The sequence below is a fragment of the Neofelis nebulosa genome, chromosome 2, assembly GCF_028018385.1.
Source record: "Neofelis nebulosa isolate mNeoNeb1 chromosome 2, mNeoNeb1.pri, whole genome shotgun sequence".
NCBI lineage: Eukaryota > Metazoa > Chordata > Mammalia > Carnivora > Felidae > Neofelis > Neofelis nebulosa.
The window spans coordinates 142,639,072-142,666,509 of NC_080783.1; the positions used below are offsets into that span (position 1 = coordinate 142,639,072).

At 35.8% G+C, this 27,438-nt stretch overlaps 1 protein-coding gene across 5 annotated transcripts in view; it reads right to left on the bottom strand.

The window, feature by feature from the left end:
- Positions 1-5,991: 5,991 nt before the first annotated feature.
- FNBP1L (formin binding protein 1 like) overlaps positions 5,992-27,438 on the bottom strand; it is a 122,769-nt gene continuing 101,322 nt past the window's right edge. For 2 of the 5 annotated variants that reach the window (XM_058716527.1, XM_058716523.1), the window contains 8 exons: positions 26,832-26,990; positions 20,930-20,944; positions 17,845-17,954; positions 14,265-14,397; positions 13,794-13,888; positions 11,538-11,686; positions 9,964-10,122; positions 5,992-6,109 (listed from right to left, as the gene is read on the bottom strand). In XM_058716527.1, coding sequence (XP_058572510.1) covers positions 6,084-6,109; positions 9,964-10,122; positions 11,538-11,686; positions 13,794-13,888; positions 14,265-14,397; positions 17,845-17,954; positions 20,930-20,944; positions 26,832-26,990 — 846 coding nt within the window. In that variant the 3' untranslated portion in view covers positions 5,992-6,083. Of the gene's footprint in view, positions 6,110-6,387; positions 10,123-11,537; positions 11,687-13,793; positions 13,889-14,264; positions 14,398-17,844; positions 17,955-20,929; positions 20,945-26,831; positions 26,991-27,438 lie in introns of those variants that run through there. The other 3 variants (XM_058716525.1, XM_058716524.1, XM_058716526.1) reach the window with 3 other exon arrangements.

Genomic DNA, 27,438 nt, shown 5'->3' on the forward strand with positions numbered 1-27,438 from the left:
CTGTATCTAGTCTCTTTAATAAACAACTCATCAGCATAGAATAATCTTATCTCCTACCTTCTTCCCTAGAGACTATATCCTAATAAACCAAAATTAATGAACGTGGGATGGAGAATTTAAGGTTCGGCCTGGGAGACAGAGTGAATAGTTATATAGGGTAGACCTGTGGTGTTTGCTAGCAGTTGACTTTGGTCAGGTTAACCTCCTCACATCCTGTGTGCAACACAGCACCTGATATAAAGTAGGTACCCAGATGTTAGTATATTTCATGACATCAATGCATTTGAAACTAATGGGACTGGTGAGCTTCCAGTCCCAGATGGCAACACAGGAAGACCCTGAACTCACCTCTTCCACAGATACACCAAATTTACACCTATTTATAGAGCAATTCCTCCTAAAGAACTGAGAGCTGACTGAACAGCTTCTGCTCAACAAGAGGTAGAAACCACACAGAGAACAGCAAGAGGAATGGTGACACAGTAACAAAGGGGATCCCCCACACACACACACCCCCAAAGCTGCGAACTGCAGTGAAGAAGGATGGTACTGAAAAACCGTGAGCAGATTCGTTTGCCCTGGGGCACAGAAAAAAAAAATGCCATGGTTTAAAAGGGCTACTAGAACATGAACTAGCCCTAGCACCCTGCCAAATAGTTGGGGAGCTGCTGGAACTCTCTGGGTCAGAGAGACTAATGAGCACCATTGTTTCCCTTTCACCTTAACAGTGCAGATAGGAACATGGTCCTGGCACCATAGCCGGCCTGCCACCTTGGTGAGCCCCAGGCCCCTAGCCCACAGCAGCCCCAAATGCCCTGGGGTGGAAAAAAAAAAAAAGCCATAGTTTAAAAAAAATTTTTTTTTTTTTAACGTTTATTTTTGAGACAGAGACAGAGAGAGACAGAGCATGAACGGGGGAGGGGCAGAGAGAGGAGGAGACACAGAATCGGAAGCAGGCTCCAGGCTCCGAGCCATCAGCCCAGAGCCTGACGCGGGGCTCGAACTCACGGACCGCGAGATCGTGACCTGGCTGAAGTTGGACGCTTAACCGACTGCGCCACCCAGGCGCCCCAAAAAAGCCATAGTTTAAAAGAGCAACTAGAGGGGCGCCTAGGTGGCTCAGTTAAGCATCCAACTTTGGCTCAGATCAAACTCAACGTGGTTCAATGAGTTCGGGACCCGAGTCTGGCTCTGTGCTAACAGTTCCAGAAGGAAAGAAAGTGGGGTGGGGAGGAAGCAATTCATCTAGAAGAAAGGGTGGAGACTTAAGGACTGTCAAGCAGAGAAACTGGTAGGCTTTTAGGTATATTGAAACAACAGTGTCTACCATGTGAGGTTGAAAAGTTAATTAAAACAACATAAGCCAGGAATGGGGAGATTCGTTACTAGAGTTCTGATCAAGTGTTATTCTTCTCATCGGTAGAAGAATTAAACATACTGATTAGCTTTAAGTATATAGAATGTCAAGGGTAAATGCTATTAAGAAAAATTAGGGTCAAAGTTTCAAACAGTGGAAGAAAAAATGGAGAAAACAAAAAAATATATATGTAAAGAGACAGTAAAGTGAGATGAATAGCAGGCACAAAAATGACAGAAGTCCAAATTTATCAATAATCATTACAAACATAAATACACTGAACCTGCCAGTTAAAAGAGCATTCTAGATTTAACACAAAACCACCTTATACTCTAAGAAACATAAAGCATAAAAATACATAAAAAAGTAAAGTGCGTTAGAAAAGGTCAGGATAATTATAAGAGAACAGGGTGTGATCAGGAGGACACACTGGGAGTCTGGAGTGCTGGTAATGTTGTATTTCCAGACCCAAGTGTTGACTTTCTAGTAACTTAAGCTTACATTTAAGTTTTATGCATTTCTCTGAACATATACTTTATAACAAGGTATTAAAACATTTGCAAAAAAAATGTGATACCTAGGAATGGTTTTAACAAAAGATGTACAAGAATTTGGTGAAAAAAAAAATTTAACTTTAAACATCTGAAGAAAAGTAAATGAACGGGAGCATCATGTTCCTAGATTTCAAAATTTGGTATCAGAGATACTAGTTCTTAAAATGACCTATAAGCTCAATGCAATCCCAATCAAAATCCAACAGGATTTTTCAAGCTTGATAAGGTTTTCCTAACATTTACATGGCTAGAAGTAGTCAACACCATCCTTGGAAGTTAAGATGGAGGGAGGGGGGAATCCGTTCTACTAGATCTAAAAGCTGATTATTAAGCTACAGTAATTAAATTGTCATTGGAAATTTGATAAATGACAGAAGTAACTTTGGCAATCAGTGAGGGAAAGGATGACTTTTTAAATAAATAATTCTTGGACAACTGGTTAAGCAAATGAAAGGGAAGAAAACAGCCCCTTGCCTCCTATCCTACACCAAAATAACATACATGCGAAAGGCAAAACTATAACACATTTAGAAGGAAATCTAGAATATCCTTTTTACTTTGAATCAAGGAAGAATTTCTTAAACTAGACAAAACATTAAATATAAAAGATTGGTCAGTCTACATTAAAACAGACTTTTACTCATCAAAAGAGGTCATAAATAGAACAAAGAGATGTTACTAAAAAGACATGAAATTAACCAAAGATTAGTATGGTAGGCAGCCTCCAACAATGGTCACTGACCGTCCCTGCAGCCTGGTGTTCACACCCTTCTGTTGTCCCCTCCTACACTGTACCAGGTTTGCTCTGCATTACCAAGTACATGGGGCAGAAGTAATGCTGTATCATGTCTGAGATTAGGTTACAAAAACTACAGCTTCTGTCTTTTTCTCTTGGATCCCTGAGGCAAGCAAGATGCCATGTTCTGAGCATCCCTATGAAGAAATCCACACGGCAAGGTCCTGAGGCTGGCCAACAATCATGTGACTGACACCTTGACTGCAGCCTCCTGAGAAACTAAGCCAGTTTTATTATGCTACACAGCAAAATAACTAATTAACATCCTTAATACATAAAGAATTCCCATGAATAGATATGGACAGATAACCAGAAAAAAATGGGCAAAAGATATAAACAGGCTTTTCACAGAAAATGCAAAGTATGTTTAACTTCATCAATAAACAGGGAAAGGCAAATTAAAGATACATACCATTTTCATCTGTCGAAATGACAAAAATTGGCCAGGATATGGAGCCTAAGTAACCTTGATAGTTGTAGGTATGTAGAACTGTTATAATCACTGTGAAGGAAAAATGTGGCATTTTTTTTTTTAGACTGAAGATAAATATAACCCACAAACTAGCAATACAGAACTCTTGTATCCGTAAACATGCATAGAATGTGCACAGCAGCATTGTTTATGCAAGCAAAATTCAGGACATAGCCCAATTGTCCATCAAGAGGATGGATAAATTGTGTATTTATATAATGGAATACTATACACACTAAAATGAATTATACACACTGAAATGAACTATGCATAAACATGGATAAATCTTAGAGCTCTGAGTGAAAAACCAAGTCTCAGAAGATACCATGCAATATTCAAAATATTTAAATCTTAATATATAATTCATATATGAATCAACAATAGATGTCAATGTGTAAATCAAGAAAATAAACCCTTTATTTTTTTTAATGTTTACTTATTTTTGAGAAAGAGACAGAGCGCAAGCAGGGGAGGGTCAGTGAAAGAGGGAGACACAAGATCTGAAGCAGGCTCCAGGCCCCGAAATGTCAGCAGAGCCTGACATGGGGCTCAAACTCCCCAACCATAAGATCGTGACCTGAGCCGAAGTCGGATGTGTAACCTATTGAGCCACCCAGGGGACCCAACCCTTGTATTATTTAAATAAACCAACTACACAATAAAACTTTATCAAGTGATGAAAGTAGCACAAATCATTCAGCAATCACTAATAATTTCCAAATCACTTGTTTCAACAGGTGGGTTGGTAGAATTTTTTTGACATGGCTCCCACCAGCTAAATGATACCCTCATACGCGGATGCAAACTCTTCCAAGGACTTACCCCATTCAATTGGTAGTCATTAACGAATATGCTGTTTGGCACCTGAAGAGAAGGGACATGCAGCTGATCCCCATCTTAACAGACAGGATAGTACCACCTGGGTGCTGGCTATATGCCAAGAGCTAGTGGCAGGTGCTCCCAACTAGAGATAAAGGGTGAGAAGACGGGGCTAATTGGGTGGGGACTGATGATCTTGGTTGCCGGAACTGGAAACTTGTGTTTCTGTCTCATTTCATACCCAAAACTGCCCCCAGCCCCTGCATTGGCCAACCAAGAAACAATGACTGGTTGGATGAGCAGCTTGGTTAGGTCAAGAAGGGTGAACTTGTAGAGATGGGGAGGGCAAACAACATGATACTCCTGTCTGCAGATCAGCCAAGGGAAGAGAGGGAAGAAAAGAGCAGTTGTGTTATCACTTGCTTTAGAGCATACTCTTCTGGGTAGGAGAATCGTGGAAGAGTCACTAGCCTCATGCCTCTTCAGTGCACACGACAGGCCACTCTCCACCACAGAACAAGTTGCCAAAATGTTAAAAAAAAAAAAAACAACAAAAACTAAAGGGCCATTACTGCACCACAAGGGGCTATGTCCCTAAACACCTGTGCCTGCCTGCCACACTCCCTTCCAATCTTCCCAGCTGCTACCAGAGCTTAGACACATGTTGCCCTTCAGCAGGATGAGGCATTTCTCTGGGAGGATGAACAGACGAGATCCTCTTTAGATTGGTTGCCCAGGTTCCTCTTCCCACTCAAGGGCTTACAAAATCAGATAAGATTCCCCAACACTTGAAATAATAGTAAATCTACTGTAAGTCCTTCAGCTTTGTCCCCAGTGCTCAAACCAGAAATGCATCACAAAGTATCACGTGTGGTTTTTGAGATAAACCTCCATGTACTGGAATTTATATTTGTTATACTTTATGCAAAAACATGGAAAGCTAATCACGTTTTGGAAAAAATACCCTTGTGGTAAAACTAAGAAAAACAAAGAAATTCAGGATAGTGGTTATCCTTGAAGGAGAGGAAGAGGAATTTTCTATTTAAGTTGGGTGGCAGATTTACATTTATTATGTATGGTTCATACATATCTTCCACAAGAAGTTTTCCTCAGGGTTGATATTCTGGGTTTACCAAGTCAGCTTTATTGTGAGCTCCCATTTTCTACAATAATGCTATCACCACCTTACAAGAATGAGTAAGAAATTCTGTCAAATGCTGAAACTGTGCTGGAGTCAAGACATTTATGTCTGTTGAGTTTCCCAGTTGTATCTAAAGAAAGGAATGAGGTTAATTTGATGTGGCCTGTTCTCAGCTTAGGATCTAGGTCAGTTGTCCATCACATTTTCTCTTAAATGCTGACAAAATTGTCAAGTACTTTTAAGAGTTGTAAAACTTTTCAGAACTTACTCCTCACCTGTATTTTTCCATCTCTAATCTTTTGGCACCTCTTCTATTTTCTGTAGTTTCTTACTCACAGTAACTATACTCAGGAATGCATTTGACCCCAGGTATATGATGAGCTCATTGAAATAGGTTTGGTGTTTCTTTAGATTTTTTTGTCTAAACTAATAGCTTCTCACAAAGAAAATCTATCCTTTTCAACAAGTCTGGAGATCATTTTCCTCTTGAGATTGTTACAGGGATGTTATCTTTCCCTAGCAAGTTGGATTTGACTTCCCTGATCTCAGTTCAGATAGCAAAAGCCCTTTTCATTGTTTTGAGTTTTTGTTACTGACACTGTTTTCCTGCCACTTCCAAGCTTGGCATAGATCTCTATTAATCACAACAACAGAGACCCCTCCTTGTTCAGGATTAACCCTGAGTTTTATTCTCTTTTGGGGTTTCTAGAAGTTAACAGTCATAGCTTCATATTTGCCCCTTTAAAAAGCTGAATCTTCTGCAATTAAGATTACCTAAAACAACAGATGTGACACTAACTGTAGCAAACGATACCTTCCCATGTTTTGAAATGCCAGGAAGACCAGGAATTCAAGCAGAAGCACAGTAAATGCTGTCCAGCCTGTGGGCAGACTGAGGTATGTGGCGTAGGGTCACTTCTTATGGACGCAGAGGAGAAGACGGTTTAAAAGGAAAGTTTGTGCAACACAGCTACAGTAGAATAAAGATAAAAAGTTCAAATTACCACACTCAATTTAAATTTACTCTAAAGAAACAGCTTCCCCCCCCTTTAGGAAAGCTTGAAAGAAACTAAAATAAAATTTCCAAAACTGCTTTGCAAAAAAAGTCACTCCACACAGATGCTTCCACTTATAGAACTTGTCATCTACTTTGTATCATCAGGCATTTAGCACACCCAAGAACAAAATCATGACATCTCTTTAGTTCACGTAGGAGTAAGAGATAGATAACACACTATACACCTTAACTGACCATGAAAAGATTGTTTTATTCCATGAAAATATTCTCAACAGAGAACACTATCTTAAACAAAGCATTTACCATTAAGAAATCAACATGTGCACAAAAAGAGTAAAAATTACTGAAAAATTAAAGATTTCTTTTGGACAATTCACATGTTCAAAATTTAAGAATGATTTAAGAATGATTTAAACTGTGCAAGTACAAATGTCTGTCCTATTGTAATAACCCACGTACAGGTTGCACTAAGCCACGTGAAGGACCTTGCCTCCTACGGAAGCAAATCCTGCTTTGAGAAAAACAAACAGTAGCCTGAAAAGAACAGTTAGTCCTTACAAGAAAGCCTTAAACTTTGCCCTCTGTGGCCGTCAGCCAAAAAAACACAAGCACTTCAGGCTTTGTACAGAGGACAAACACAGCCAGATCACATTTCCTCCTCATTGCTAACCTTTAAAATAAAAATAGCACTAGATTTTAAAACTACTTTATGTAGTCTGTCAGTATTGAATAATGTCACATTATATAAATAACCCTGTAAAGAGATTCAAAATCTAAACTTCATAGTTTACTAGCCTCAAGGGTAATACGCTATATGTCAGCTGTGTAACAGGGGTGCACTTGATCTTATGAAGGCATTAACTTTCACACAATTGTCATTCAGCTTTAGTATAACTGCTAGTAGGATTCAAATAACACTGGGAAAGAATTATTAAAGCAGTCACACAGCTTCTAAAATATTGCTTAAAATCCAATAATACACAGACCCATTTCACGTTCTTTCTTCCCTCAAAACAGTAAAGAACAAAATTAATGAAGCTTCTGTGGTACAAATATCCCCCCACCCATGCCCATCTCCCTATTAAACACTACTAAGAAATTAGTTAAGATACAAGTCATTAACAGAATCACAAATGCGAGGCAGGACAACATGAGCAACAGGCGCACTAACAACAATTGTATTTACAAGTATAAACATACAGGAATTTCCATTGTACAAGTAAAAGTGCACATAGATCATTACAAAGTTTCACTAAATTTTATCTGGTTGAAACAAAAGCATCACTTGGAAACAGACTACCATTTTAATAAGAACATGGTCACCCCAAATTAAAACACAATGGGGAGGCGGGGGCGGGAGGGGAGTCCATAAAACTTCTCCTAAAAACACTGAGTAAAGTAAAATGGACTTGGACATGTCTTTAGTCTGATGCATAAATTTGAAGATGCACCATCACACATGGTAGAGCTCTAAAAGCCACCTACCAAGGCTACATCGGCACCCGCGGCAGCGCTGCCAAGTTAAAGGAGGTCGCACGGAGCTGACACATAAAGCCCTTTGTGGGATACTGTAGTGGTAGTGTTGGCAATTGACAGGTTTAGGCACTCTAGTTTAAGGCAGCATTTGAATGGAAGCAGCTGACTTCTGACAACAGTCCTGTGTCTTGAGGTGGTGAGGATCTTGTGTGTTTATTATGCCAGGATTTCAGTGCTGACTATAGATTCTTCCCAGACTGAGGTGAAGATGGATCATGTTTCAGAGTTCTTTCAACCGGGCTGTAGGCTAGAGCAGAGATGTTTTCTTTTTCTTATCACAGACACTTCAGGTCCACAAACTACTTCTTCATCATGCCCAAACTGGAATGTTTGTAGTGGGGAAGTTATAGCAGCGTACACGAATACTAGGATGGAAACATTAGTGCTGGAGATGTCTGACAAAGTGACTTGCACTACAAATGTAAAACAAAACAAAGGCTTTGACGAGAACAAGGGATTATAAAGACATGCCTGAAAAATCTAGCCCAATCACTCTAGACATGCAACAGGATGTTAAGCAAGCACAGAGGTGGCGCAGGCAGACACTGACAAATGGCGAGGGTTCTAACAGACGACGGGTCTAAAAGCCAATTAGAACAGAGCTGGGATAGACAGTCCTGTTGGGACAGCCAAAGAGAAGACAAATTCAATGAGAGCTCTGCATTCTTTCTGATTTAGACATCAGTAAAAGAAATGGAAAAAAAAGGTTAGCCATTTTCGGCTTGTTCCCTTTATGTGAATAATTGTGAATGACCAATTTAAGGATTGGTATTACAGTGATTTTTTTAAAACAATGTATGGAAATGATAATGAAGTTAGTTTAAAAAAAAAAAAAAAAAACAAAAAACGTCTGCATGCACTCATGCAACTTGCTTCTCTCACTCTCTGTTTGAGCCTGACAACTCTAATACCCTCCCCCTAAAAGCAGCTGCATGTAACCTCCTTCAACATCTTGCCCATTTCCTCAGAAACCCTCTTCAGGAACCTGTAGTCCAGGAGGAAAAAGAAAAGAACAATTACTGAAGACCTTTGGTAAGACCAAAAGGGGTGTTCAGTTTAAAGTGTCTGTCCCCAAAGTGTCTGTCCTAAAATTATTTTACAGTCAGCTATGTGAGAACACCAGAAAAATCTGGGACATGAACAAAATTAAAGGACCAGTCTCTTAAGTGCTTCCTCACTTTACTTCCCCACATGACCAGCACTGCACAATCCTTTATGGTACAGTATTTCCAACAAATGCTTGTTGAAATTAATGGGAAAAAATAATCTTGAATTGATGATTTAGCCAAAATGAGGAAATGCCCTAAATGGTGATAAAGATACAGTCATTCAACCCAGTCAGTCAAAAGTTTTCAAAGTAAAATTTGCCAGGACTTGCCTTCAAGATTTCCTCTCAGTGTACTTAGAATCTATTTTCCTACGTATAACTGCTAAATGCTAAACAATCACCAAAACGGTATTTCCCCAAAGACATATTCAAGATGAAAAATACAAGCATTAATTTGGAAGGAAGCTTATACATTATTAAAAATTTGTAGTATACTAGATGAAAATATTTTCAGGTCTCAGAAGAAAACCATTTTAAAACCACTCAAGAGCTGGACCAGGTGGGCTTATTTTGCAGGTCTCTTGATTAGCCTACTACTGAAATAGATTTATGTTTGAGGTGCTTGTTTTCTTCCTTTAGGAAACCAAAGCAAAGAATAGGGAGGAAAATGAAAATGACTGTATTTCTTATTCTTTCAATAAGCCAACTATGACTTTCCTTCCTAAAAACTGTAGCTACAAAAACTCAAACTCCTATGCTAAACCACTCTTTTGGGAGCCAGCTTTCTATAGCATTTCAGAGCAGTTTTACTTATTTAAATTCACTACAGTCACTGTGTTTTCAGAAGCAAAGTGTGTGTTGGGTGAAGGGGGCTTTCTATCTATGGATTCCTGCCCAAAGATCAAATTCTATAACTTATAAGGCAGAAAAGCACAAATCTTTCACAGAGACTTAAGCAGGACATAAAGCAAAAGGCATCAATTAAGCTTCACACCAATGTCACTCAAATGGTAAAACATCATGAGAACGGTTTCTTGTGGTACTATTCACATCTTTAAGATAGAGCCTACACTCAGCTCACATAGTGAACAATGTATCTTGGATGCTCTTTAAGTTTTCTTATGTTTTCCCACCCATTGAATGTGTTTCCATTTTCCATTATTGTTCCTATGTCATACATGTCACAAAGCTGCCTGGTTAGTTTAGATGTAAGTTACTGCACCTTTACTGTTTTTCTCTAGAGTTACATCTATGTATGATGTGGGAACGTAGCCTTCTTCACCGTTCTGTCTCCGAGCTCTTGTCCAACCATCACCTTTGTCTTCCTCAATGATGTATAGAACTTCACCTTCTTTCATTGCCAGGGTACCTTCATTATGTCCTAAATGAGAATTTTCACAGCACAAGTGTAATTAAAGTAATAATTTCGAGTAAAAGTTACAAATACAACACAAAACAACATGAAACTCTACTAGATTTCAACATACCTAGAACCAAGAGCCCAGTGACAAGATCTTATTAGCAACAGCTCTATGATGCTTTTGTAGTTTATCCAACACTTTCATATATAACATTATCTCCCTGGAACTGGACAGTGGCCATGAGAAACTGGCATTATTAATATCACCCCCATATAACAGATGAAGTATCTGAGCTCAATGACATTATATGATTTTACAGGATATTCTAACTCCTATTTCACTTCTCCAACTCTTTTCCCAAATCTGAGTGGCATTGCTGTCTAGAAAATTCATGACGTGTAAATCAGGAAAATATTAAGACTGTGAGAGGGTGGGAAGAAAGAAGAATATAGTTTTGAAAGAGAGCAGACAAAAACACAGGTTCACCTCTGGTGACGGTGAAAGCAGAATAGTCACAGCCACAAAGCACAAACTTCCTTCAAAACCTCATGAACCTCAGGGCTCTCTTTCTTCCCCATTGCCAACCACTCCCAACCCACTTAGCAGTAACAGTTTTCACAAATCAGTCTTCATTTAACATGTTAAATTCTCTAGGTCACATTATAGCAAGCCCTTATTCAGTATTATTTTCTCAGAATGAGGAGTAATTAAAAACTTTACTCAACTTTAAAACTAATACAACGGATGGGTGGGGAAGGACCTTAAGTCATATGCCATTTTATAACAATTTATTTGTGAAAGTGTTACTCTGCTCCTCAGAATTGAGGAAAAGGATTTTTCAAGTCCACAAGCAGAAAAATCTGCAAGAGAGAACCACAATGTCTTCCTTCCCTCACAGGGATTGCTCCCCACCTCTCACAGGGGAAGGATGGCATAGTCAGAAGCTACTACATTCTCTCCTTTTCTCACCAGAAAATATGACGTACAGAGTCAAGCTATAATAGGGACATTTAGCTATGCCATTTGCCTTGTACCTGTCTCTCAATGTTAGCAAGTTACAAGGAAGAGCTTATGGTGGCATCCACTAGACTTCCACTTCCTAGGTTCTGAGCCACCTGCTCAAGCTGCTTAAATTTAGTGATTACATGTAGCATTAGTAAGATCTCTGGGGGAAATTAAATTCTGTATCAACCAAAGTTGACAGTCAAATAAAAATCTGTACTAGGATGCTGATAACACCGGTAATTTTCTTTCAGCGTCATGTATAAAAGAAAAACCTCTATTTGTAATACAGTTAAACAAAAATATTCATACTAATGAGCTGGAATTATAATTTTCTGACAATGTATTATTTAGCTAAGGACACCTAAGTACATGTTTCAGTGTATACAGACTTTAAGGAACCAATGTTATCAAATACAAAAGAAAATCATACCATCAAAAGGGTAGATAGCTTTGCAGTGTCCAATAGCAGGCAAGGGATCGTCATCTTCAAATTCATCATCGAACTCATTGTGATGACCATGTTGTTGGGGTGGCCCTCGGACTTCTTGGTTTGCATCATCAGTGTAACTTCCCTCAGGACTATAAAACATAGAAGTTTATCTCATCAAGTATCACAAAGATGGAAACTTTTTATGCTATCTGAAGGTTGATCTCAGGATCAATTCACAGAACTAAATATCAATGACACAGTTCCAAATTAAGCCTTCATTTTCTTAAATGTTTATGATATATATAAATTGCCTGCAATACAAAATGCTTCTTTGTTGAAGTTCCTGAAACTAAAAAATTACAGTGTTCTAGGCATATGGCATGCATTCAACAAATAGGTCTACCACTGGGTCCAGAGATAAAATGGAGAAATGTAGGGAATACTTGCCTTTCATCATCCCGGATTTATCACCTCCTCTTTTGGCAAAAGAACCCTAAAATTCCACAGGAGACCCACCCAGACCCATGGTCAGTTCACAGACTTCCTGGGGAGTTCTGTCCTGGCTCCAGAGGGCCCGTCTCAGCACAGCACTTGTGTGGTCAGAGTGAATAGTTAACGAGTAGGCTTATAACCTGGTCAGATAGAAAAGACCCACAGAGACTTTTCCTTAGGACTGAAGAGAAGCTCCCTCCCCCCTTCCTTTTCCACTGGACTTGGACCTGGAGAAATATGAGCCCAGTGCTTTGGAAGATCACCATATGAAGGCTTCAAATGAAGCCAATATAGTGGAAGGTAGAACTGTGAGGTGGAGAGAAACAGTCCTGTGGATATCATCTGAGCTCTTAGATCAAGCTCTCCCTAAAGCAAGCCAGTAAAATCCCTTTTCATATTTATTGTCACTGAAAGCAAAAAGACTCCTAATAAAGTTAACTTCCAATTAATCATGCTAACAGGGAGGTTAGTAAAACTCAGAAAATCCAAAAGAACAGATAAACCCATAGGCATCTTTTTCCTTAAAATATTTTTAAGTCAAAGAGAGAAAAAATGTTAATAATTTTGCTAAAGAATCAAATAACTGAACAAGATAATGGAAAATCTGTATGATCAGAAATTAAAAGCACTTTTAGTATGCCTAAAAGCCACGTTCTTAAATAACACAAACAAGAGAGATTAGATTACTTTAATCTAGGTTTTAACTAGTAAGAAAACCAGTATATTTGTGGGTTTCTCTTGATATACAGGTACTCTTTCAAAAAGTGGTAAGAGTTTGAGAAGGAAGAACTGACATTTCTCAAGCACATACTGTTCCCAGGTATTTTATTATGAGGTGCTCTATGTACATTACTTCATTTATTACTAATAACGCTATATGATAGGTATTTTATTTTTCTATTTCAAGTTTATGCATTTTTGAGATAGAGAATGGGAAGGGGAGAGTGGAGGAGAGAATCCCAAGCATGCTCTGTGCTGTCAGGGCAGAGCCCGATGCAAGGCTGATCTCACAAAAGGGGAGTTCATGACCTGAGCTAAAATCAAGAGTCAGACGACGCTTAACCAACTGAGCCATCCAGGCACCCCTGTATGATAGAGATCTTAATCTCTGTATTTTAGGAAACTGGAACTCAGAGATCATTAAAAATGACTTGCTCAAATTACACTGTAAGTAGTAACCAAGATTTGATACTAGATCTCTCAAATTTTCTCTAAGGAGAATTCTAATTTGTTGGCTCTTAGTGGGGGCAGAGTGGGGAGAGACATATACACAGAGGGGGAAACTCACAAATGGTATGAAAGCATGGAAACTTAGCAAAATGCCTTTTGGAAGCTCTGACTCAAACTAAAAATATTGTTTTTTCCTTCACAAAACTTTGAGCAATTTAACAGTTAAGTTTTTCTTCGGCATAAGCCATCCAACTCCATCTAAACCTTAAGGGAATCTTCCCAGGTCTAAGGAGCCTATGCCTTCAGACAGTAGCTCCACAAATTTTCTATGTTCATACCTTTGTTTTTGGATGCATGACAAACTAGAACAAACCAGCAATGGGAAATTTCATATTTTATGTGTAACTACTGTAAAGAAACAAAATCATTTAGGTTCATAAGACTAACGCTATTAAAAGCCAAACCCATTACATCAAGGAAGAAGAAAAAGAACTGTATGGAATTTAGAATGAATTTTAGAACAAAATTTAGAACGAAATTTAGAAAAAAGTGAAAAAAAGTTTGAGGGAAAAAAATACAAATGCAAAAAGTGACCTTTCTCGTCCCTGTGTTACAAGATGATTTATGTCACTGCTATGTCTTCTGTCTCCTCTCCCACCTGTTTTGCCTTCAACTTCAGAGAGCCAAGCCTTAGGAAAAAAATAAATAAAACTGGGCTTAGTAAGTATTCTTAAAAGCTCAAAAGATAGTCTACAATTAAAATGTGCTTTGAGTTTTTATAATTACGTAATTCTTAGAGAATGGAAACCTTTATTCCAGTTTGACCAACGATCAACTTCATAGCTGATAAGCATAAATGTTTAGTTTTACATAAAGTTTTAATTAAAAAGAAAAACTTGAATGAGGGACTAATTCTAAAGACTATAGACCATAATGATTCCTTTCTTTTAGATAGTAACCCTAAAATTAAATATTTGAAGATAAAATTGTAGCAAAAATCAATTTATCATAATGAAGTTTATACAAATGAATTTGTCTTAGACAACTGCAAAGTAACAAACCTACCTCATTCTTGTGGATTTCCATTCGTAGGCGGTCAATGTTATTCATGGTCTCTGCTAATTTAGGCTGCAAACTCCCTGGATCCCCCATTTGTGGATTTTTCTCATACACATCTTTCATTTTGTTGAGTGCTTCTCTGAAAATGAGAAGGAAGTCACAGAATTAAATATTCACTTCATATGTTCCCAGATAAAAGAGTTTCATTTGATTTGGGGGGCTCTCATGTAGCCTATCTTAAGAGAGTAATAACATCTCTTTAAATATAGTCAAACATTACCTGTTTAAAGATAATGTGCATAAAGATGATTGTATAGAGTGAGCAATTTATGAAGACCGTCTTAAAACATTTGGAATAAAAAAAGAGATTTTTCATTTCTTGCTTCTCATTTATGAGATTTTATATATGTAACATACGTAAGTATATATTACATATATGTATATTGTGTGTGTACACACACACACACACATATGTGTCTTTGTACTTATATAGGTTTAATCAAGGACTGGAAGAATATTCCTCAATATTCTTAAACTCATCATGTCCCAAATCAAATTCATTATATTCCTCCATAGACATATATTCCTCCTTAGTTCACAGCATCTTTGGCCTCCCACTCATCCATGCTAGAAATAGGAATACATCTTTAACTTGACCCTCTCCCAGCTCATTCATCTCCTCCTCATTTCTCTAATCACACCACTGTAGGTTATGTATGCCTCAATCAGCACTGTGACTTCCTCTAATATCTGACATTACTGGCTAACAACTCTTTTCCTTCTTAATTTCCTAGAAGTTACATTTTCTTTTCCTTTCTTCTCACCTCTACTGTCTCATAATGTCCTTCAGTGGCTCTTTCTCAACTTCTGCTCATCCTTTAAATGTGTTACATAAAATGACAGAGGTTTCTTCTCATCTCATCTTATACGTCTTTTTGAAAACGATCCCTTCTACTTTCTAGTTTTACTGAAATATAATTGACTCTACTATTTTAATATCACCTATCTTTAGAAGATTCGAGTAATTTCAGCCTTCTTTCTTTCCTAAGTTTTAGACACTCTGAACAAGTATCCTTTTCGGGGTCCATCTAGTGCCTTTTTTTTTTTTTTAATTCTGTGCTCTTTATTGCTTTTTCTTTTTAAAATAAGCCCCTAAGTGTAGTGCTGAAGTACTGTCTAGTGTTTCTAAGTGCAAGAAGGCTGTGAGATGCCTTATGGAAAAAATGTTATGTGGTTAGATAGACTTTGTTCAGGCATGAGTTACAGTGCTATCAGCCCTGAGTTCAAAGTTAATAAACCAACAGTATATATTATAATGAGTCTTCAAATAGAAACACACATAAAACAAGGTTATAACTGACCAGGTGATGAAAATGTTGTGGCCAGAGGCTAAATGGAGCCTAAACCTGTATTTTCCATTTCAGTCTTCACGAATTCAGTGCTAACAATAACTTTATAGTACATAACTATCACATGCTGGAAAAACTGGACAGCAACATGCAGAAAAATGAACCTAGACCACTTTGTTACACCATACACAAAAAGAAACTCAAAATGGATGAAAGACCTAAATGTAAGACAGGAAGCCATCAAAATCCTTGGGGAGAAAGCAGACAAAAACCTCTTTGACCTCAGCTGCAGCAACTTCTTACCCTACACATCTCCAGAGGCAAGGGAAACAAAAGCAAAAATGAACTATTGTGACCTCATCAAAATAAAAAGCTTCTGCACAGCAAAGGAAACAATCAGCAAAACAAAAAGGCAACCAACAGAGTGGGAGAAGATATTTGCAAATGACATATCAGATAAAGGGTTAGTACCTGAAATCTATAAAGAACTTATCAAACTCAACACCCAAAAAACAATCCAATAAAGAAATGGGCAAAACATATGAATAGATGCTTCTCCAAAGAAGACACTCTGATGGCCAACCAACATATGAAAAAAGGCTCAACATCACTCATCATCAGGGAAATACAAAGCAAAACCACAATGAGATACCACCTCACACCTGCCAGAATGGCTAACATGAACAATTCAGGCAACAACAGATGTTGGCGAGGATGCAGAGACAGAGGATCTCTTTTGCATTGTTGGTGGGAATGCAAGCTGGTGCAGCCACTGTGGAAACAGTAAAAACAGAACTACCGTACGACCCAGTAATTGCACTATTAGGCATTTATCCATGGGATACAGGTGTGCTGTCTCAAAGGGACACATGCATCCCAATGTTTATAGTAGCACTATCAACAATAGCCAAAGTATGGAAAGAGCCCAAATGTCCATTGATGGATGAATGGATAAAGATGTGGTGTGTATATATATATATATATATATATATGTACACACACACACACACACACACACACACACACACACACACACAATGGAGTATTACTCAGCAATCAAAAAGAATGAAATCTTGCCATTTTCAACTACATGGATGGAACTAGAGGGTGTTATGCTAAGCAAAATTAGAGAAAGACAAATATCATATGACTTCACTCGTATGACTTTAAGATACAAAATAGATGAACATAAGGGAAGGGAAGCAAAAACAATACAAAAACAGGGAGGGGGATAAAACGTAAGAGACTCTTAAATATGGAGAACAAACAGATGGTTACTGGAAGGGTTGTGAGAGGGAGGATGGGGTAAGTGGGTAAGGGGCATTAAGGAATCTCCTTCTGAAATCACTGTTGCACTATATGCTAACTTGGATGTAAATTAAAAAAATAAATAAAAATTAAAAAAACATAACTACCACAAATAATGAGAATTAACTATATTACAGTGTTTCATGTATGAGTAAGCATCCCATTATACCTAATGTATAATTCTTAACATCAAAATTTAAATCATTTCTACACCTGAAACTAATGTGATGCGTGTCAACTATACTTCAATTAAAAAAAAAATAAAAATCTGGAACGAAACTGCCTGAGCTACAAAAAAAACAAAAACAAAACCCTCCAAAAACTGTCAATCGTGCTATAGTTTAAGCTCCAATTTTATCTTTACTATAAAAGCAGACAGTAAGGCACCAATTCACTGTAATAACCCTTTATTCATCATAAATATCTGTTCATTAAAACAAAACTGAACCAAAGGAAACTTTTTATAAAATTGAAAAAAAATTACAGCAATGAGTCAATGAATCTGAAGCTATAAGTAATCAAGTACTGTATGCTAACTTGCTGCAAACAAAATAATTATAGCCTTAGGTTTCTACTGAGCTCAATTTATGTATCAAAGCAAAATGAAAGTATCAAGGTGTAAGAGGCGGTTAATGTTGGTGAAAACTACTGTTGATAATGAACCATTAAACTGTTTTGCAATATTATTGAGGACATGGACTATTATCATCCAATAAGTAAACTGCAACCTAAGAAACTAACATTTCATTTTCATTTATCACACAGCAACCATAAAATTTTGCAAAGTTTAGGAGTGTATTTTTCCCTCAAAAGATATTTTAATTAGGATATATGATTTTTATATCTTTGATACATCACATTTAAACATATCATTCAAAGTATACCCCGAAAGGAATAATAATGGTAAAAAAGACTTAATAGAAGAATACTTTTGGTCTGATTCTTTTTGTAGTTCTCTGTTAAGTTCATCGATGCGTTGCTGTAGTTTTTTACGTCTCTGTTCTGGTGGCAGATGACTGAAATCTTCCAGTGCTGGGCCCTGAAAAGAGAATCTAAATTATAAAAGACATCTTGAGGAAATTTTCTTTTTTAAATATACCCGCTATAAAATAAAAACACACATCAGTTTTAAGTTTAATTTAAAATTAGCCCCAAACTTTTAAGAAGAAATCTACACAGATATGTGTATGTAAATTAAAACAACTATATTGAACAAAGCTTGAATTCCAGTTTATGAAATCATGAAATAGAACAGGTAAAAATATAACCAGATAAAGAAAATTGGTAATGACCACTATCACATCATTTTCAGGTCTTGGCAGTTAAAATAAATACATATGAACCTTCTTACAGCAACAACAACAAAATGGAAACACATAACATTTCTCACCTATACAAATTATTGTTCTTTATATAACATCACCACATTCCCAAATCAAATACTGTGAATGTTCAGACTGCAAATATGAAAAGCTTATACAAATAAGTAGGCAACTTACCTCACAGAGATAATCTAACTGGTGAAATATATTTTAATATTGCATAGTCTCTGAATGATTACACTTATTAAACCACTCTTTAGAACCAAAATATACAAAAGGTAAAACTATCCACTGTGTGAACTGAAAGTAGAAATTATTCTAATTAGGAGTTTATTTTCAATTATCCTTTTGTACAACCAATAACATACCTCAGTTTTTCCCAAAAGAAAGATAAAATCCAAAGATTAAAGATGTGATCCTTCTTTAGGAAAGATGCTTGATGTTTGAAAATTTTTAATGTTTTAATATTCAAGAAACTATCATTTAGGAAAAAGTACTAGTATTTAGTTGTAAACTCCTGATTCAAATTATGTCTTTCCCATCTTAAGTGTTAATCATGTCACTCATATTAGAGGTTACACAACAGAGCCAATATTAGCAACTATTGATTCTATTTACCATAAACCCATATTTACATAAGTTTTGATACACTCCAAAAATTGATGATACCTATCACTCTTCATTTTTCTTTTTAAAATGGCGATATGAGGGGTGCCTGAGTGGCTCAGTCGGTTAAGCGTCCGACTTCGGCTCAGGTCATGATCTCACGGTTTGTGACTTTGAGCCCCGCGTCGGGCTCTGTGCTGACAGCTCAGAGCCTGGAGCCTGCTTCAGATTCTGTGTCTCCCTCTCCCTCTGCCCCTCCCCTGCTCACGCTCTCTTTCAATAATAAACATTAAAAAAAAAAAAAATTAAAAGAAAATTAAATGGTGATTTGAAGAATATGCCAGTTCAATTTTTAAAGTATTGTTGAAATGAAACTCATCCTTGCTCTCTGGGCCATTTATGCCTATAACATACTTAGTAGCTTTATTTCACCATCTTTAAGAATGTTTCCCTGACTTTTAAAAAAAGAGAAAACTCACTCTTAGGATAGAACCATGATCAAAGGTTAACATTTCATTAATAACAGAATCTCCAGAATTTTCCCCAAGTGGCCTATACATTATGGATATTCAACAAGCTCACCTTAAAAAATAGGGCATCTTGTCTAAGTGGCTTTGGTTTTTTAATCTACCAAGTAGCAGAAATAATAAAATGTCAATCAACCAAATCTGATTGGTTGAATGGCAATAAATAAATGAATGGCAGAATTTCCTATGCAAGGTGCCTTTAAATTTAGTGGTCAATTATTAATGTAAGTTGTCGGTTTTAATCTAACTTCAGATGTAGGTTTTGAAAAGTATTATATATGTGCCAAAGATAAAACTTTTAATCTATATATTTTTAAATATTTCTTAAAATTTTGAAAAACTATCTAGTGAAGTAAAGAAATATATTTCAATGTGGGTATTTTTTGGTATTACAATAAACTCACAATTACCTGTAAGTAAACCTGCCTGCTTCCCACTTACCCCTAATCAAACCTTGTTCTCAAATTTAGTAACAGTAGGTATGAAAGCATTTCTAATATCCCATTTTGACATAACCTATTCTTTTATAGAATTTGAGAGCTAAACACTATTTCCAATGGATATAAAGACCTGTGAGGTATTTATTGACAACTTCTACTACAAGGGAATACATTTTAAAAAGGCTAAACTGAAAGTCTGAAAGAAACTGGTCTGAAGAGAGTGGTCTACTTTCTAAAAATAAGAAACTATGCAACCCCCAATGATTTGGGGGTTAGGTCTTCACAATGCAGTTCCATTAATGTGATTGAAATGCATAAAGGACCACCTCACTCAAACACACACACACACACTCACCCACAACTGCGCAAGCACATACTATATTTAGATTATGTGTGCTTTTATTCCCATTCAGTACTACAGAAGAAAGTACTGACTCTCTAATGAAATTAGTAGGAAATTTTCTTTCTTACTATTTTGAAAATCTAATGATTCTTGTGATAAACTACAAATAACATGTATACAATCTTTTTAAAAGACATTAAAAATCATTTTTAATTTTCCTTGTGTAAAAATATGAACTTTTGTTCTACCATGTAACTTAATGATTAACTATAATTTTATGCTCTGTAACATGACAAGGACTCCACTCAGTAACATTTAGGAACTTAATACGTTGATTAAAGTTAACCATATTATTTTAGAATTTTATGACATCAAGAAATACTGGCATATGTTGGACTATGGATCAAATTATAACAAGAAAAGACACATACAAGGTGAAAATGTAAGGTTGTACCTTACTACTTAGTCTGAATTAAAAAAAAAAAAAAAAAAAAAACCACAATGTTTTGAGTGGCACCTGGGTGTGAAGTGTCTGACTCTTGATTTCAGCTCAGGTCATGATCTTGTGGTTTGGGAGTTTGAGCCCCACACAAGGCTCTGTGCTGACAGCATAGAGCCTGCTTGGAATCCTCTGTCTCCCTATCTGCCCCTCCCCAGCTCATGCTCGCTTGCTCGCTCGCTCTCTCTCTCTCTCAGAATAAACTTAAAAAAAAAAAAAAAAAGTTTTGAGATTATTTAATGTTGGCACAGTATATAGATCAGCACATAAGGCTTACCATCTTCACCGACCACTGAATAGTTCAATGGAAAACAGAAAGAAATGGTAAATTATTCACATGAAATCAATACAGAAGATGCAATAACTTATACTTTTTTTTTTACAATATTAAAATAAATCATGAACATTTCACAATCCAAACAATTATGCCAGAAAAACAATTTTAAGCACATTTTGGGGAAAGTAAATTACTTGCAAAAAAAAAAAAATACACTGATGATAATGGGCAGATATTTTCTAAATGCAACAAAAACTTAAAAGTAAATAGAAATTCTCCGTAAGTGGATTTTACTTATAGTTCTTCATTCTCAAAATACTAATATTTGAAGAGCTAAATATAAAGATCCAATATTAGCCACTTGAAAAACTCTTCTATGAAGTATTAAAAAATGAAAAACTCTTCCCAATGCATTAAACAAACTGGCATCACAGGAACTGCTATAGTTCAAAACACTTTTTGAATTTAAATATGTCAAGGGTAACATTTCTACCTTAGTTATAAGGTTTTTTTAAAAAATGTACAGACACATTAGAAACCCATTATCAAAACAATGAGTCACCCAGATTCAAGTTTCCCATACATATTTCTTAACAGACACAAATACATGGGTTGAATGGTGCTTTGAAAACGGAGTGTCTACTTTTCAGTTTTTCTGAAATCCATATGCTCAATAAGCAACACTAAAAATATAACGTCAATTTTTAGAAAGAAAACTAGATAAAATTTTTCTTTCTGAAAATATAAAAGGATATAGCCAGAGTGCTTTCATACAGTATATATACTACTCGTGCGGTATGTACCACACATATATACACTAATGGTGTGTGTGTGTGTCTGTGTGTGTCCGTCCCACATGAGGTGGGTTAGCAGGGCTCTGCAACTGGCAATGCATCTACCAAACATACCAAGTAAACACACGTGTGCACACGTGTCCATGCACACACGCACGCACACACACACACACACACACACACACACACACTCCTTGTGACCCGTAATATGCAATTTGGCTTTACAAAGCTAATCTTCAATTAATCTTCATTCATTCATGGCTTGCAACCTCTAAAATTTTTATTTTTCCCTGTTTTCTAAATCACGATGTTTAAAGAAGGGGGATGTCAGGTAGAAGAATTTCACATAAAAAATATGAACTTTAATAAATAACTGACAAAAATATCTACCCCTTATCTCCAATGAATTGGCTGTATATATTAATGGTTATGATGATAAGAAAGATGACATTTGCTATCCAGTAGCTTTCCAATTAAGCTTAACATTCTTTAGACTGTCAGTAGTTTCAGGGAACAAAAAGCACAACTTATTTTAGGATCACAAAATTCCTGGTAAAAAGGTTAACAAGTTTAAGTTTTAAAAAGATATTCATGGTCTTCTTTAATATTATTAAGACAAAATTATATAGAGCACAAGAAACAAAATATGTAGAATATTTGAATTTATCTTTTATAATTTTCCCCAGCTAAATTTCTAAGTGAAATAAAAATTATTTTTCCAGTTTATGTATTAATATGCTTCAGAGAAAACATTAAGATAATTATAACTGAAATATCGAATGGTTCAGGTTTTAGTCTAGTTTTATATCAATTATAAAATTAATTTATGGTACACTAACCTTAGATTTAGGGATACAAAAAACTCAAGTTCTTTGTAAAATATTAGAAAAATATTCAAGTTTTCTTTTAAGTAAGTCATGTTCAATACATAAATATCTTCCTCTCATATACAATTATCATGTACCTATAACTAGAAAATTTCACATACCCCCATACCTTAATAAATACACAAGGGAACTAAAAAGGAAATTAGGCAATTAAAATGATTAGATTTTAAATATAATATAAATATAAATTATTAAAATTATTAGATTTCTTTTAAAGATAGGAAAATACTGATAACTGTATTCTGAATAAATAAAAAGCTTACAAATATGACTATGAAGTCTTTCAGACCATGAATAATTTAGACAGATAATATGGACTTGTTATTGCTAGATAAATCTACTTCCAAAAAAAAAAGGATTACCCAACAATCTCAAATGAAACAGTTATATAGTAAAAAATATTTGTTTCTATATTAAATAGTTAAGTTGAGGTGTGCACCAATTATCCATTAATGGTTAGCTCCTGATTTCACATAAGGAAAACTATACACCATCATCCCTCAGAAAAGGTCTAATGGTATCAACCATCAAATTCAAAAACACTGGTCCAATATAACATTTCTCAGATCCTTAAAAATATTAGGAACTTTATATAGAAAAAAAAAAGAAAAATTATAATTTTTTAGAAAGCCAAAAGCAGATATTCAGGAAAAACAATAGGTCGCCTGGGTGGCTCAGTTGGTTAAAGCATCTGACTCTCGATTCCAGCTCAGGTTATGATCTCACAGTTCGTGAGTTTGAGCCCCATGTCAGGCTCACCCCGGACAGTGCAGAACCTGCTTGGGATTCATTCTTTCTTTCTCTCTCTCTCTCTCTCTCTCTCTCTCTCTCTCTCTCTCTCTCTCTCTTTCTCTCTCTCTCTCTTTCTGCCCCTCCCCCGCTAATGCTCTCTCAAAAATAAATATTTTAAAAATATAATATTAACAAAAAACAATGTAGCAAACATAGTTCAAAACAAGAGTTTCTGATTTGAATGGTACAACTCATCAGCTTTAAAAATCCTTAAGACTTGGGGCACCTGGGTGGCTTAGCTGGTTGAGCGTCTGACTTTGACTTGGGTCATGATCTCACAGTTTATGAGTTCGAGCCCCAAATCAGGCTTGCTGCTGTCAGACTACCAGAGCACAGCCCGCTTCTAATTCTCTTTTCTCCCCTCCCTAACCCTCCCCAACTTGCACCCTCTCAAAAATAAACATTAAAAATAAGAGAATTCTATCTCTCTCAGTTTTGCTTTATTCTACACCAATTTGTATGCACAGGTCCTTTTACAAAAAAAAAAAAAAAAACAACCAAAAAACAAAAATTTCCTCCCAAAATACCTTAAGACTTATTTTCTAAGTGAATGGACTGACATGTAAATCCATGTTTTAAAAAAAAAAAAAACAAAAAAAACCCCCAAAAACCTGGCTTCTTAAAGCTTCTCTTCTTTTTTGGGGAGCCTAGGTGGCTCAGTAGGTTAAGCATCTGACTTCTGCTCAGGTCATGATCTCATGGTTCTTGAGTTTGAGCCCCGCATTGGGCTCTCTACTGTCAGTGCAGAGCCTGCCTGGGATTCTCTTTCTACGTCTCTCTGCCCCTCCCCTGCTCACTCTCTCTCTCTCAAAAATAAAAACATTTAGGGGCACCTGGGTGGCTCAGTCGGTTAAGCGTCTGACTTTGGCTCAGGTCATGATCTCACAGTTTGTTGAGTTCCAGCCCCACGTGAGGCTCTGTACTGACAGCTCAAAGTCTGGAGTCTGCTTCGGATTCTGTCTCCCTCTCTCTGCCCCTGCCCTACTCACAGTCTGTCTGTCTCTCTCTTTCTCTCTCTCTCAAAAATAAAACAAAAGCAGTAAAAAAAAATTTTTTTAATGAAAATAAAAATAAAAAAATAAATTATTTTTTAAGAAGTTCTTCTTTTTGGATTTTCCTATATTGAGAAAATTCTTAACTGGAAGAAAAATATCTCCATAGGTTAATTTTGAAATAGAATCTGATAAACTAAATACCAATCAAAATGAAAAATGTCGGGGCCCCTGGATGGCAGTTAAGCGTCCGACTTTGCTCAGGTCATGATCTTGTGGTTCATGAGTTCAAGCCTCTGTGCTGATAGCTCAGAGCCTGGAGCCTGCTTCAGATTCTGTCTCCCTCTCCCTTTGCCTCTCCCTTGCTCATGCTGTCTTTCTCTGTCTCAAAAATAAACACTAAAAAAGAAAAATGTCAATGCCAAGATTGTAATAAACTTTCCTTTCTGCTCTATCCTCCAATATCCTAGTCGATTTATCTGTCATATTTTCTACCTTCATATTGCTTTTTCTCCTTTGGTACGGTAATAACAAAAGTAGGAGGATTTTGACCTTCTGGAACTGGATCCCCCAAAACAATGTTCTAATATTTAAAACTAAAGCAGTAAGTGGAAATAAGACAAATAATAACTAAGCAGATACTTTTAAGTTCTACAATTTTATAAAATGTAGATTTTATAATTCCACCTATAACTTATTCAATAAAAATGAAGAGGTCACATATTTAAACTTCTCTCTCCAAAGCTCACAGTTCTAACTGCCTAAATTTCACACAACTATTTGATATCTCTGTAACTATACTGTATAGATTACTGCTAACTGGATCTGGTAGACTCAATGTGTAAGATACAGAAACAATTACAAAAATATAGCTGCTAAACAGTCATTTTTCATAACAGCAGAATATTTAATAAAATCTAAATCATCATAGAGAAGAAAGATGGGAATTCTGCCCTCCTAAGTCAGGCAAAAGAAAATCCCTAATGATTTCTTAAGTGTTTCCAACAAGTGTTAAGGGCTTTTAAAAATGAATACAGGTTACCTGTACTGTATAATACAGACTCATTCCTACTAGCTTTTCAGAATATCATTAATTACCTATATCATCATTCAACACAGAAGTAGGTAAGATAGATGTAAAAATGTTCATGACAGTATAGGAAAAAAGGAAGTCCAAAAAGGGACATCATATACTAGAACATGTCTACTGCATTACTGACATCACTTCAGGTTGTCATAGTGTTTTAATGAAAATGCAAATAATGTCATCTTGCCCTAAATGAATATATCTTGTTCTACATGTGGCCAAAAGAGAAACTCAACTCTACATGTGGCCAAAAGAGAAACTCAACTAGACAGAGAAGAAAAGAATCAAAAAAGAACGCAAGCAGGAAGGCAGAGAGGAAGTGAGGAAGAGGGAAGGTGGGGGAAGAATGGCAAGAACAAGAGTAAGCCCAACTATAGTATATCACTGTTAATGATTAGATTTTTTAATGGCACTGATAGATTGAGTTCTCATCTGTGGGCTATCACACCTATGTTTTTCATATGTCCAAACAAATGTTCAAATTTCATAAATATATCTAAACTATGAGCTATGAATATTACAAGCACATCCTTAAAATCAAATATAAACAAGAGAAATTAGTTTCACTAACATAATGGAATAACACTACTATTTATCAGTAGTATAATAGGTGTTGCTAAAAAATAGCTTGATATTTGATTTTTACAATTCTAAAATTTTTCATTTACAGAATAACTTTAGTTTTGAGTAAATACCAAAGACTGGGCAATTAAAAAAAATATTTTGGTAAAAAAATATTTTTTTTTTTAAGCTCAAGAACACAAATGCCATGTAAACATTACTTAGTAATATCTAGTATTTTATAGGCAAATAATTTACAAAATATCTTCTAATGTATTATCTTAATATGATCTAGAATCTTGATATTTAACATGCCTATCTTTAATTTCTTATTTAACTACTGGAAACTGTGTTTTATACTTCTAAAAGTAGGGAAATTAAAAATTGAATTTGATTTTTTTATCGACAACAAAATACTTTATAAATTGGCAGAAGTCATCATTAGTGACAAAGTATTGCATGAGTTAACTGCAGTGACAAATTACTGAAAGTCTTAAAAATGTAAATACATTACAAGACAATGGTGGACATATGATTTCACATAAACAAAAAAATAGCTAATATGATTGTACCCAGCACCCTCTTTATAATACCATTCTTTTATGGTTGCGCATTTCAAATGTTATAAAGAGGAGTTATTTTTAACTTGAGGGCAGCTATACTTAATTCTGTGGTCTTTTTAAACTACATATTTACAGGAGAGAGCCTTATAATGAGGGTGGAGAGTATTAAAAGCCACACTACACACACAATAGGCCATCATGCATTTTAACCCATTATTAAACTTACCCCTCTTTTGAGACTTCTGAAAGAAGGAATTCTGGGCTTCCCTGTTTTTATTTCATTCATACAATAATGCACGGGCTCAATGGAGAATGTGAGAAACTGGGACCCATTAGGAGTACTGGATGTGAATAAACTAGTAGGGGTTAAGGGTGGGGACTGTGGCTAATATGGAAATAAAGAAAGGAATCAATAAGCCAAATGTGCATAGTTTTCTCCTAAATGAAAATTCTATTTTTGGCAACATACTTTTCACATAATAAATCTCAAAGTTTTCTATAAAAATGTTATAAGAATATTAACATAGTTTTGCCAAAACGGTCATTTTAAGAAGTCAAATTTACTTTAAGAAATGTACCATTTCACTTGATCACTTTTTACAAAATGACATTAAAAATATAGAGTACACAAATTATAATGTCAGAGAAAGCAATATGACCTACATAAAAAAAATTCTCTTCTAATTTCTAGGACATTAGCACTACCTAACTGGTTATACTTAACCTGCACTTGTCAGAGATAAAGGCAACAGCTACAGGTAAAGTTATCTAAATAGATAATATATATTAAAACTGCAACTAATTATTATCACAAATAGGCAAAAAGTTTTCAT